At 33.7% G+C, this 14,424-nt stretch overlaps 1 protein-coding gene across 1 annotated transcript; it reads right to left on the reverse strand.

The window, feature by feature from the left end:
* Positions 1-1,168: 1,168 nt before the first annotated feature.
* On the reverse strand, positions 1,169-13,651 carry LOC128989984 (prostatic acid phosphatase-like). The gene is made up of 7 exons (XM_054412173.1): positions 13,529-13,651; positions 6,406-6,504; positions 5,731-5,970; positions 4,444-4,635; positions 4,019-4,142; positions 2,414-2,619; positions 1,169-1,845 (listed from the first exon to the last, which is right to left on the reverse strand). Exons 1-7 carry the CDS (start codon positions 13,631-13,633, stop codon positions 1,615-1,617), a joined length of 1,197 nt encoding a protein of 398 aa, XP_054268148.1. The 5' UTR covers positions 13,634-13,651; the 3' UTR covers positions 1,169-1,614.
* Positions 13,652-14,424: the final 773 nt, after the last annotated feature.

Here is a 14,424-nt window from a genome sequence, read left to right on the forward strand (position 1 = left end):
CATTATCGATTTGGGATATGTGGGTGATCAAAAACAATAAAGTAGATTGACGTATGAGTCATATGGGGCAAGTTATGACTGCTTTAAGGTATGCAGTTGATCTCGAACCAACAATATCTGGCTTACAAGCCCAAAACACTGCCTCTAAACTACCACGTTTGATTAACAACTTTGATAACGTCGTGATAACACTTTGAACACAACACATTCTAGTCGTACAACAAAGTAGTCTTTTTTGAGCATATATCAACACGCATAACTCTTTTGGCCTACAAGTCATCATCAATCAACTCCCTTTACTATTTCCTGCATAAAACCAGGTACATCTAAAATATGGAAAATATCCATCTAAATTTGCCTTTTAAAGCACTAACATGATAAGGACACATGCTATTTTAAGAATCACAAGTGATGTAATGATGAAAAATATTGGTAATGTTTAATCATTGGTATTGCTTTTTTAAGGCTTAACAACTAAATAACGTGGGACAGCTAGAAAGTTATAAACACTTTTTGTACGAAACAAGTGATTTCAACCGGTGTTCAGGAAAGAATAGCGCCCTTCAGCCCCTAAAACAAGAGAAAACAAACCTAAGTTGAACTCCAACTTCTCAAGTGAGCAGTTTGTACATTTCTTGTTCGAGTTTCAGAAACAGCAGAAAACTTTGTTCACTCAATTCTCTTGGTACATTTAGTTTTACTTTGTCGAAATCACTTTCAAAATTGCCAAAAAATACTAAATATCCCCCCTCCTCTAATGTATTTATACTTCATAACTAATTTTTAATATAGAGGTTGCGTGCCCCTTTTACTACTGCCTAAGATTATCAAAATTGTTCCTTTACTCAACAAAAAATCATGTATGTCTATTAAGAATGGAACCCTTCTATACAAAACACTTCTACGCCCACCAAGAAATCTTCATGTAATTAAGTATATAGATTGATATCAATCCAAAATTAGGAAAATAATTCACTAGAAATTTTATTATGAGTATTTATTACAAGAAAATACATTACACAGATTACACAATATAAAAATTAAGGTGGTATTTTAAACATATACAAAAACAATAAAATACAATCATAGACATACAATATAGCTCAAGAGAAATTAAAAAAATAGTCCATAATTTCACTAAACGATTAAAACAAATTGCACTATAAAAACAAATTTGGCCAAGATAGGAGACACTGATCATTATAAACGACTTAGAAAACATTACGTAAATAACAAAAAAATATTTTAAGTTTAGGTATGCCAATTTCGTTAGAAATTTTATGCATGTCATCATTTTTTTGGAGTTAACAGAGCTCAAACTGGAAAAAAAATATGTTTTGACACGTTTTAGCAGTGAAGTAAAATAATCATAGTAAAATTAATTAACTTAGGTGTTAATGTCGTGAACAATTTAAGTGATAGCCTGCAGATTAAATATAAAAATTGGTTTTGATTACTCTACCTTTTGAAATCCAACAGTGCTCTCAGCAACCAATCTTGGCAACCTTTTTTTCAGCAGAATATGGCAACGATAAACGTATGCAGTCACAAATAGATTTTCCGAAAAAAGTTACTAAATGTGATTTATGGATTAGTGTGGGCAACAAACTATTTTCAATATCTATTAAAAATATAATAAATAAACACTAATAAATACAGTCGAATTTTGTAATCACTCCAGAAATCCTGATGCCCGTTACTTCTTGAGACATCACACTCGGCGTTCCAGTCCTCCGGTATGACAGGACGAGTGATGTTGATGAATTGGTCCAAGGGACACAGTGGAGAACACCCCGCGACTGTCAGGAGGTAGGGGTCTTCTGTAGTAGAGTTTCGGTAGTACAACTGTCAACACGAAGGTTACAGTATATCACACTAAATATTTTGCATGGACCAGTGGTGATGCAAATTAGTATACTCAGGACAAAACTAGCACACATTTATGATGGGTGTGTTTGGATTAGAATAAAATATTTTAATACAAATATTCCTTCTACAAGCGTGTATGGAGTTTAAAACAACTACCTATGTTAATAAGAAAACTCATAAAAACCTTTGTTTTACATTTAATAACTAAAATATCCTTATCTGGAATAATGTTTAAGAAACATGAAAGTTGTTGTATTACTACGAGTTAATTACTAATTTAGATTAAGTCAACACCCATTAACTGCTCTAATGTTTTAATTTACGTTACATTCCAAGAGTGCCACCATTGACTAAGGAAATATAAGTTTCCCTTGTCTGTGGTGTAACATAGCTTTAGAGAACCCTTCCTCACCCAACAAAAAGGATGACTGAAACATAAGAATTGTAATCCAGATCACTATTACAAAGTCCAAAACCAGCGTATTGGTAGATCTTCTGTAAATATCATTAAAACACAACTTTAATGAAGAAATACTTAACATACCGAAACAAAGTAGCTTCCCTTCGTGTCCACCTGGAGCTCCATCATGACACAGGCCGCGTACGGGGGAAGGGCGTGGTTAAAGGCTCCAAGAGTGTTGAGGAGGTTGGCAATTGTCTCGTCATGGGCTGTATACACATGGAGGTTCCTGGTCGTCTTGTTTTGCGCCTTTTCCATCATGTTGGATATCATTTCTTGGACCAATAAACCTGCGCAGAGATTGTTGAACTGAATGGAGGAAACGTTCATAGTATGTAACGAAGATTAAATACAAACCGTGGTAGATTTTAGTTTAACAGCCATCATAGCATACTCTTTGGTAAGTGTTTATAAAAACTAGAGCATTGAATGGACCACCACTATTTCTTTCTGGAAGAAGTTAATAAACAGCTTAGGTTGATTTCTTTCATTACATCTCATTTCATAGAATAAAATTAAGAAATACGTCGGAAAACAGATATTTGGAAGTACACTCATGGATAAAATGAAAAAAAAAATTCTTATAGCATATTACAATACTTTTTATATTCACGGCTCTTCAACGGGAAATGTATTCTATCTATACTATTATACAATTTAGGTGGTGTCCGTCTGTGTGGCTCTCACGACTAAAACACTAAATTGATACACCCAAAATTAAGCACAAAGATGGGCCACATATATCTAGAAATGTCTTAGGCTATTCACCTCCCTGAGTTCCTCTCGGGCTACGCCGATTGTATGTCCAAAGTTTAGAGGTGAGGTTTTCAAAAGTACATATTAATTGGTCTCCATGGGGAAATTCACAATGTGTACCATAGCGTTGAAATTTCAATGTAAACAACCAGAACTGGCAAATGCTTGTTTCACAATTTCAGACAGCTGATCCAAACAAATGAAATATAATATTTTACACAAATCTATACGGTATGAAAATTTGTCAATGATTATTTATTCTAAAACTATGTAGTTGATTATGGAAATAAAAGAAGGTTCTATAACCCTTGCTGTATCAACCCAGAGATAGTATTAACTAGGCTATCAAGATATGTTATTATACATTAAAGGGAGCACCCGTTTTTCTAAACTGAATTTGCTTTCTGTTGCGAAGCACGGGTACAGATCTATGTTATAAAGAGTGATCGAGAATTTTGCATTTTATGCTCAAATAATTGTGCATTTTAACTTACAATCCCACAACTACCTTGAGCCGAAATGAAAAGAAAAGATCACCAATATGCTGTGAGTCCCTATTTTGCTTCAGAGCTAACAATAATTTCATGTAACCAACAGAAAACGTTAATACAAACATACAGTTTTCTTTCCACTGAGATGAGAAGTCTACTTGTGCTATTCAAAAGCAATGTGTCAAAGAAGTAAAAAAATGGGAATTTAAAAAGTTGTGTGGGAGAGATCAACTGAGAATTGCATGAAATGGCAAGATCTGCAATAAGTGGCCTTGAATAAGTGGAGCAGATGGATCAAAGGCATGAGGATGATGTTTCTTTACACCTCCTCCCACCTTTGGATGAATACAAATTAAGTAAAAAAAGTAAGACGAGAAATACCATTTTGAAAAATTGAAGAAAGAATTGAACTTTTATTTTTGACGTGATCCTAATTTCTTACCGTTCATCAGTCTAGCTAGTTTGGGAGTCCAAGTTACAATCATGTAGTTGAAAACATTGGCTTCTCTCATCGGCTCAGGAAACACCTTAGTGGTCCACGCTGGCAGGGTTAGGTTGTGCAGACTCTGAAAAATTCAGTTTCAAGAATTAGGAATGAATACACGTCTTTAAAAAAATAAACAATCTTAAAACTTAGAAATACATTCTTAGCTTCGTCAGAAGGACTTTCTGTTTATCCTACCAAGTAAACTTCTTATACAATCAGGACATCAAACTTAGAGATAGTCGATAGCAGCATACGCAAAAGAAAAAAAAAATTGGCACAGAAGATGAGAATGACACAAATAAGTTAGGTTAATATATCGGCGTACTTAAAACCTTATCCAATAAAAATTAAGGTAAAGTATAAATGATAAAACATCCTACCTCTATATATAGCGTGTCATACAAATTGTACAAAGTCAACAAATCGAAGTTTGTTCCTAAATTATCATTCGTCCATTTTAATAGATCGGCGTATGTTTGGTTCAACTGTTTGATTTTCTCATCAGTTGCAAACACTCTGTAAAGTTCTTCTTCATACGCAGGACAAGGAGATCTTGGAGGCTGTGCTAAAACCTGCAAAAGAAAAATTGAAATATAAGTTTGGACATATTTTTTATACATTTGACTATATAATATTTAATTTACTATATCAATAGGGGGGTTTATATGACGTCGTAGTATTACTCTGATGGGTATTGTATGACGTCCGAATTTGATTGATTATGAATGTAATTTGATAAATAATTAATTTTATTTCTATTTGCCTTGTACATTTTTTGACATATTTGATTTATAATATGATCTTGATCGCGTTGAGTATATTATCAGGATCTTTTCGTGGTGTATATAATGTAAAATTCTCCTGTAGTAAATACTGTTTCTTCATACAGTCTACGTATCTTGCTTTTCCATTTTGTCTTTTACTCCTATAATAAGAAACTATATTTGTGACACTGCAACTAACTGGAGGGAAGGATACAACGAATGGACGTCATCATTGACCACGCTCACCGGCAGTAAAAACACAACTTCAACGCTAATATGCAAGCTCCGCTTAATGTGCACCTACTTTGAATGTGTGTGTGTGTGTGTGCACTTTTTAGTTTATTATTTGTGTTGACGGCCTTCAAATGAAGTGAAATAACAAACGCGATCAAGAGACTATAGTTATTTGTGCAACTAGTGAGAAAAGTGAGCAATTGACTCACTCGAGAGAAATCCTTACTCACGAGCCGTAGGCGAGTGAGGAATGGTTTCTCGAGTGAGGCAATTGCACTTTGAACTCGAGTTGCACATTATACTTTTCCTACAGTTACCAAAAAACAAATAAATTGGTGAAGAAACATAACCTATTTTTACACAGAAGTGAACTTTTAATATAACATTTAATGTGAAGTGACAAATACAACAGTACAACAGCTGACCAGCTGATTTACAGCCAGTGCTGCCAACGTATTTCGCGCGCATACGACGTTGCCTGCTGTTACGCGCTCACTATTTCGTGCCTTCACGTTGCAAATCTGGAGTGAGACAAAGTAATTAGAGTGAGACAATGTTAACATTGTCTCACTGATGAGCGAATTGGCCACTTTGCTTTCTCAAATCAGTGAGAGAACATGGACATTGTTAACTGTAGGAAAAAGTTAATTACATCTCAATATTACCTACCGCGTCGAGAAACAACGGTCTCGTGTGCACAGGGATGGGTTGCCATGTCAGATTCTCCCGCCATATCTGCGCTCCCTCTGGTGGGTACATTCCCGCCAAAAGACAGTCTGCACTCATCAGGGTGCGGTCCTTGTCAGTGCTCTGCACGTAGATCAAGTCAGGGCTATAGTGGTCTGTCAGCAAGTCGCTGTACCTCTTGTGCAGCCACTGGCCGAGCTCGAACACTTGTTGTTTTCCTAGCTGTCAAAAATAAATCATGTTCAACTACGTAAAACATTCGTTATGATAGACATAATGTTCTATTGGTAACAAAGATTCAACATAAAATATACGGCTTCAAATTATGAAATTTTATAAAAGGGAGAGAATAGTTAAAACCTCGTTGTTGCCCTGAATTGTAGAAAAAAAATGTTACGTAACTCCAATCTTCAATTTGTAAAATGTTTAGTAAAACATTAGCCTGTTAAAATGATTTGTATTTTAAAAAGTCTATTCTTTGTTCCATCATACCCTGAAAATGATTGATTAACTTCTTCTTACAACTAAAAATATATACTATTGTACAAGATATTAGTTTGAACCTGTTTCAAAGTATGACCAATAAAGACTGTAAGAACGTAAAAAAAAAAAAATGTTTGACTAATGTGTTATTATATTTTGTATTGTGATACTTACATTTGTCATCTGACCCATGGGCACCGGCCAGTAGGAAGCATTCTGGTACGGGTCATTCGGATAAAAGTAGGCCGGAGTTCTGGCACCATGTCTGTGGAGCTGGCAGTTAAAAGTTTAATATTCTGTAACGATTATAAAAGCTACCACTAAGTACATTGTGACTAAAAATGTATTATATTCGTATTTTATTTCTCTAATCGGGCAGACAATTCTGGTGTAGAAAAAGTATAAAAAAAATGAAGGTAAAGTGGTACAAAATTGTCAGACATATCATCTTGAAAATTGACCCATTTCTCTAGATGTCCGAGAAGCTTACAAGTAACTTACATTTTGTTTTTGAGTACATTCACTACTATACAATTGCAGCCCAATTATAATACTAAAGTTGTATCCAGAAAATAACAAAAAGTCGAACTCGTGTGCTGCTTCGAAAAATGCAGGTTTAGTTTACCAATGTCATGATAATGCCATGACTGAAAAGATAAAACACTTAGAACTGTTGCATGTGGAGTCACTTGAAACACAAGTGAAAGTCTAGTCACCATGAAGATGACACTCTATGTGAAGGACACGTTAGAGTGTAGAAGCACAGAAAACATGGTAATAGTAGTGTGTTTTCTGTGGTAGAAGTGATCTTGTTGGCTCTAATACATCTTACAGGGATGCGGAATACTAGTCCCCGGAAAACTACCCCACCAGATGAAACATGAAGTTACAAAATGTGCCAACTAACCAATATGGGATCCGTGTCCATGAATGAAATACTAACACCCCCCCCCCCTAACTAACATGCTATGTAATTGTAATATTTATATCGAGTAATTCCGTTTGATATCTGAAAATATTTTTCAAGCACACACGTCGTCACCCGTGGAACACGATTCTATACGAAAATATAAAACCATAAAGTTTGATTTGAGGCATTACAATTTAGCATACTGCCCGTCCTGTAACTCATATATACCAAATGCATATACTGTACTTTTTTACCTCTTTGCTAGAAAACCTTAAAAATATACGGAACTACATATCAGCTGTTATGTGAGTACAAAAGGCAAAAGTTAAGGTTAAGTTAATAAAGGCAAAACAAAATAAACGGTACCAGCAATCTGCCCATACTTTCTCCCATTAACTTGTGAACAATCTTTATCATGCGTAAGCGGTGAGAGTAACTATGATATTTTATAGGGAAAATGTATGTAGCATGTACAACATTTGTTTGAGAGATTTAAGTAAATAAAATATAATATTGGGTCTCATATATTCACTGGCTTCAAAAATATACCTCGCCGAAAAATACTGCGCGCTCAAAAACTACAAGGTTATTATTATTAATAATCTACAACCCTTAGATTATTACACATAGTAAATATGTGACATTGATATTTTAAATAGCAAGTAAAAGAAACCGAACACTGAGGTCATGCAAACAAACCATCCTGTTATTAGTTAACATCTTGTGCCAGACACAATTTATTTAAATTGAGGCTGTTTAACATTAAAAAGTTGTATACACACATAAAAAAGCGGTGGTTTTTAATTTTGGTAAAACTGCTAACGTTTGTACAGGAAATGTAAAAATAATCTTACTAGGAGTAGGATTGCTTACGTAACCACCTTAAGAATTTATAACATCTTGATTTAACATGAACGACTCTAAGGTCTATTCAACCTAAAGACGTGGGGTTTCACATGAGGTGATTTAGGCCTGTGTGGTGAGAGGGGGGGGGGGTAAGTAAGACAAATGAGGGGTGAGTTCTACCGTGAAAATCACCAACCCAATCAACTCAGCTACCTTTATCAATCTTCACCCGACCATGGTTCCTGGCATGGGGCTTTACACTGAGCGTTCACTTAGCAATTGCTTTGACAGGGCTGCATTGCATGATCAAGTAGATCTTAAAATAAACTTCTGTAACTAAAATCATCGTGGTGGAAAATGGAAATAGAAACACTTCATTGCAGTAAGCTAACTTACTTCATATGTTTTGGGTTGTTGGAAATTTGCTCGAAATATTGCTCTTGAGCTCTAGCCCCTATACCTTAGAGGTAACTAACCAAGACTTCACAAAATAAGAATAACAATAAAAAGAAGTAGTAATTACATGTAACATTTACAATATACGAAGTCTCATACAATAAGTTTTACAAATAATTCAGAAGCAGATGTTTCTTTTAAAATGTAATACGTATTTATATGTTTTCTAATAAAAATTAGATTTCTCGTGTTCTACTCATGAAAACCTACATAGATAAAAGAAAATATTAAACCAATTTTAATGAATGGTTCTGATTTTATTTAAATACCCTACACTCATTGAATGTGATTTCCATTATTTATAGACCCTAACAAGTATTACTCGTACATCAAGCATACCTAACAAGCATACTTCTTTGGGTTTGTTTATCGTATAAAACAATAAAACAAACAATGTGAGTAAGAGATGGCACTTTAATTTCCCAAAGTTCACTTAATTTATAAAATAAGCCTACAACACTACTGATAGTAATTTAAGCATTTCCTTTATGATGGATAGTTGCTTTTGTGACATCTGATTTATTCTCCTGACGGAGAAGATTTTTGAAAGATCATTCTAGTGAATCAATAGATTATACAGATTTTCAAACCATCTCGACAGAATCCTTGGGCAACACTTCCTTGTACGGTAGAATTTTAACATTTTCAAGTCGATTCACTCTTCTGTACCGGAGACAGTAGGATAGTCCGTTTCCAACAGCAATGAACGCAATTTTGAAGAACATTTGATGAACCCTTGATTCGACCAAGCAAAAGATAATTTCATGAAACACTTTTTCGATTGTGCTCTTGTGCCTTTCGAAGAACTCCATGACTGATACGACAACCCCGTTATTTGAGGACAGTTTCAGTTCTGTCTTACACTGACTACAGGCCGGTGTACTGAAAGGCTTGGTGGATTCTTGTTCCTTGATCCACAGTAGAATACAGGATTGATGAACCCATTTCACACTTCCAGAACACTTACAGGGAGAAACCCATTCTCCATCCTCACTATCCCCGTAGCAAATGTAGCATTGGCGCACCTCGTCACTCATATTAGCGAAATTTGGAAAATACGTTAAGTTATTGCGAAAGTATTATTTAGTTAAAGTTGTTGATTAATAATGATTGTAAACAAAAAACATATGAGGACTTGATCAAGTTTAATGAAAAAGGCTTGAATGTAACAACTATATAAAATTAGGCATTTTCTTAGATTATTGTTGTGAATTAAACCTTTAACTTGAAATAGTGTATGGAAGCCTTTTTTGATGTGTGTTTCATCTTGGTAATAATTGATCGCGGGGACTTTTGCTAAATTTTATCTGCTATTCGAAGGTAATTGTTTTAGCGAGTACTCTTAAAATGGTGAATCCTAATAACCAAATAAGTTAACTGTTTTACAATTATTTTTATTCGTAATTGATCTAACCCAAAATAATTAGTGAATATCAACTAGCTATCTACATACACAATTATCTTGATGTTGTCTTAAGCTTATCTATAAGGATTTAAGGATTTTAAATCAAAAAGGGAATACGCTTAGTCACAATTTTAAGAATGGGCATTGATAAATAAAAAAATGTGCACAGTTCAGTTGTGAAAATCCACAATGATTTGAATGCAGTTAATATAGTCATAATTTAAGCTGAATGAGGTTTAATGTATTAGTCACGTTAAGGATCGCAGACTCAGTGCGGGGCTTCTGTTTGCTTTCACGTATAATTAAATCCACAAACACATCCCAAAGGAAATTTATTTACACAAGTTTAACCTTTGCGCCACCTCACATGTTTAATCAAGATTAAATAAGAGCGTCTTTGAGTTACCAATGTTACTTTATCTGTTTCCAACTTTTGTTAGGTTGCAACACTGATTTTACGGTCGTGTTGTATTGGGTGTTGAAAATAATTACACAATTTCAATCAGTGATAAAAGTTGTCGTCATCGTTGGTTGTCGTAAGTGACCCTACACTACTCTAGGATCTTAAGTGGATTTACGTTTCTTTAGTTTCTAGTTTTCTTGCGTGGTCAAAGTAATTTATTCTTTGCGGTCAGGATATTAGTTTACATTGTAGTCTGTTAACATGCAGTTGTTCGGAATATCATATTCATTTCAGAAAACATCGCAGGAAAATAAATGAAATCATTGATTTTTTTAGATCAGTAAATGGTATTTTAAAGAACAAGGGCAAACACCGATTGATACTGAAGATATTTTTTTATCGTAACCGTAAATACAACATAGTTTATGTGTTCCTGATAATTGAGGCTTTAAAAATGACCTATGACAGTAACAGCATAAAATTGAATTTGAGGCATTTATAATTTGATTTTATGAACAAAACTATTTTTTTTCGATTAGTAAACCTTCATTATTGTCAATCAGAAGCCTCTGTGCTCTGGCTCTAACTGACACTGTTGGCAAAACTAATCCTGAAATAAAACTTTTGCATCCTGGCCAATGAAACAGCTGATCGTAATCAGTAACAAAGCAACACAGATCATCTCACACGCTATATTTTACGCTCATATTTTACTCTTTTAGGTTAAAAATACGCACCTATCCCATCGATCTCTATTATGACCTATCCCTCCTACCTATCAGCTAGGGAGCTGATTGTCCCTATCTCAATGATTGATCATTGATAATTATGTACCTTGATCATAGTAATCCTAAATTAAAACCCCTGTAGTTTCATTGAGAAGAAACCCCATTTTGTAAACTAGTGTATAGAGTAAAACCATTACAAGTAGACTCATAATTTAAATTTAAACGCTCCAGTTTTATCAAGTGATATAATGTAGACCAATATGGTTTTCCTGTATGATATCAGAAGACACGTGCTATAGTTTTAAGTGGATAGTGTTATTTGTTTAAAATAGTTTTGATGTTAAATTATAAGAAGTGTAAATTAGCATTCAGAAAAACTTAAAATGGTAAATTAAACCTTACGTTATTGCAGTTTTATCATCTTTATGGGTTGGAATATAGGTCACCCCGGATTTTAAACAGGGCGTTTTTTGTTCTCTACAATTATTTCTTATTAACCAATAAATTAAATTAACATTTAATCAGGCTTGTTCTCTGGTAGTATGACCAAAGATTGATATACCCAAGACTAAGACTATATACCCAGAAGTAAGAGTGAACCATTTTGGTGACATCAGAACAGTGAAAAGTAACCAAATAAACTCACAATACAATACAAAATACTTCAGAATTACAATAGAAATGCAATAGCTATACTTGTACTATTCTGTGGCAATTCTCTAAAAACACAGAAAAGGAATAATTACTTCTGTCCTAAAATTTAAATGAACAAAAATGTCTATGTTAAATCTAGAAAGAACGTTACTGTCACTGGGACAAATGGGTTTAAGAAGAGTGAAGATTTTCTTATTGAACTATATTTGGAAGGAAACGCTTTCAGACTTAAGGAAAAAACTCCTTTCCTCTCAACTGATGAAATATTAATGTGGTCCGATACTGCCATGTTGTATGTTAAACTGACCACAGTGTGGCACATTTTCACGTGAAATCAGTGACTTCCTTCCACCATAGACTAACCAACACAAGAAGACTTCTCATGCCATTGTACATTTTGAAGCTCGTTTTTCGTGACTAGTTCATGTCCGGTGACACTGATCGCTAGGGTTGACAAAGTTATGTTTATATTATTTTAGGGTTGATGATTTGCACTGTAATGTTTGGTATATAACCAGAGAACCAGTTATTGTTTATGATTGGATTGTTTTATTTGGTTAAACGAGGTTTTTGAATTACTGAAATAAGAAACAAATTGTAAACAAAACACGACCTATACAGTGCACCGGACAGAACTAACAATAACATTTGTCTTGCTGGTCCATCTGTATGATAAATCTACTAAGGTCGTATGTTTTCTCTATGCTTTCAATTTGTTTACTTTATTTGGCAGACAGGTGACTTACTCTTATATTCTGTTCACAAAATTTAGGCAGTTTAGAAGACCCCCCTACTTATTTTTCTTTGCAGCTGATTGGCGTTTTGGCGAAACACAGCTTTTGTGCTGTGTTTTTAAAGCTAGGATTAAGTTTTTAAGGGAATTTTTTGTGAACAGAAAACCTGGTGTCACCATTTCATAATGCTAATAATACTGCAACATTATACTGTAATTAAAATTGCAAAGCTGCAAATTAAAAATCTACCTACCCACCGCACTTATCCTAATACAATCATGCTTATCAAGCTTGGTAAGAAATGTAAAGTGCTAAACTATGAAATACTCATTATTTGCTTTAGAGATTTGAAGTTTGTGGTAATGCACTAACACTAGCTTTTAGGGTCCATATACCGTATCAGTTCTTAAGATAAAAAGTAGTGTTTCTCTTAAAGGGGATCATACTCGTAGTTAAAACGAATCCACAGTTTTGAATATATGACAAAACTGACGTAAAATAAACTATTACAATAACAACGACAGCTTTAATTAAGTATTTATTTAATATTTAAGATCAAATGGATGGACTTAGTGGTTCAACTTCATTCTACCATGATCTTATCATCGATTATCCTCCGTAAAGTAGCGTAGTTAAAACCTAGTGATAGGGAAAAACCTTCAGGTTTACCTTAAAACAAAAATAATTATCCTTTGAAATAATACACTTTAAAAATACATTATCAACTTCGATACGAATAAATAAAATTTTAAATTGCGAATCATCGACCATAATAAGGCAGAAGCAAAGTATACATCTATAAAAGAGCCTGACTTTAAATGGCATGCTCAACATATAGTGCAATAGACTAACCAACACAAGTAGACTTCTCATCCCATTCTAAATTTTTAAGCTCGATTTTCAAATATAGTTCATGTTCGTGACACGATTTGTGCTTTAAAATTTGTTTATATATCTAAGGGACGAATTATTGTTTATGATTAGGTCGTTTTATATGGTTGGATGAAGATTATAATCACTCAAATGACGAGAAACAAATTGTAAACAAAACACGACCGCTAGAGTGCACCAGACGGAATTAATAAACAATAAAATTGTCTTCACCTGATCCTTAAGGATCTACAAACTAAGGGAGAATTTTTTATCTATGATAGTACTTACCACGTTAACAAAAACAACTTTGTAGGGTTCATTTTCATTTTCAACTGCACTTGACGAAGCCAACGAAACCGCGAAAACAACAAACAATATCCGTGACTTAGACATTGTGTCACTTCACTCAAACACAACCTAACACATGTGTGCTAAAACAGCTGGCAAACAAAGTCAGCTGATAGAGTGGATATCTTATCATTCTACTCTATTATATAACGTTGAGCCATGACTTTTCAGATAGGCTACATTAACCAAGGTAAACGCACCAGTAGCTGACAGTATAAGAAACTATACGCACTTAATAATGAATAAATAGGAACTAAAGAGATATTAAGGATTTTATGATTCTAAATTTTGTGTAGTTTTTAAATTTGTGATACAAAAAGGGGTTTTTAAATATATTTTATAACATTTTTAAACTTAATTCAACCTTTGTACGTGTTCCAGTGGCTGACAGTGAAAAAAGTGCTTGTACCAGTAGCTGACTGCCAGTTGTCCCAGTAGCTGACACTGGAACTATGTACTAGCTGTTAAACCTAAGGGTTTTATAATTTATAAGAGAAATTTAATCTAACTTAATAATTAAACTATAAAATCATGTAAAACGTTTTTAAGAAAATTTATTTTACATATTTTAAAATAAAAATATTTACATTAAAAAATATATATACTGTATATTTTAAATATATAAAATATACATTTTTTTAAAGATAATTTGGCTTATTAATTAAAAAATTAAAATAATTTTATAAAAATGTGATATCAGATAAATTATAAATAGCATGCAAATTTTGATGGGTAAAACCAATTTAATATTGTGCAAGTAGCAAATATCCCCTGTCAGCTATACTTGTATGGCTTTTGTGTACCAAAGCCTGACATTGATATAATTTTAAATCCAT

Source organism: Macrosteles quadrilineatus, unplaced genomic scaffold (genome assembly GCF_028750875.1).
Source record: "Macrosteles quadrilineatus isolate MER2022 unplaced genomic scaffold, UCM_ALF_1.0 Scaffold_3__2_contigs__length_128488019, whole genome shotgun sequence".
Lineage (NCBI taxonomy): Eukaryota > Metazoa > Arthropoda > Insecta > Hemiptera > Cicadellidae > Macrosteles > Macrosteles quadrilineatus.

What these genes read in the sequence shown, in the direction of transcription:
- LOC128989984 (XM_054412173.1), bottom strand. Translation starts at nt 13,633, where the DNA reads ATGTCTAAGTCACGGATATTGTTTGTTGTTTTCGCGGTTTCGTTGGCT. An exon ending in AAGTTGTTTTTGTTAACGTG is followed by an intron (nt 6,505 to 13,528) that starts GTAAGTACTATC and finishes TTTAACTGCCAG; the next exon opens with CTCCACAGACATGGTGCCAG. An exon ending in CCATGGGTCAGATGACAAAT is followed by an intron (nt 5,971 to 6,405) that starts GTAAGTATCACA and finishes TATTTTTGACAG; the next exon opens with CTAGGAAAACAACAAGTGTT.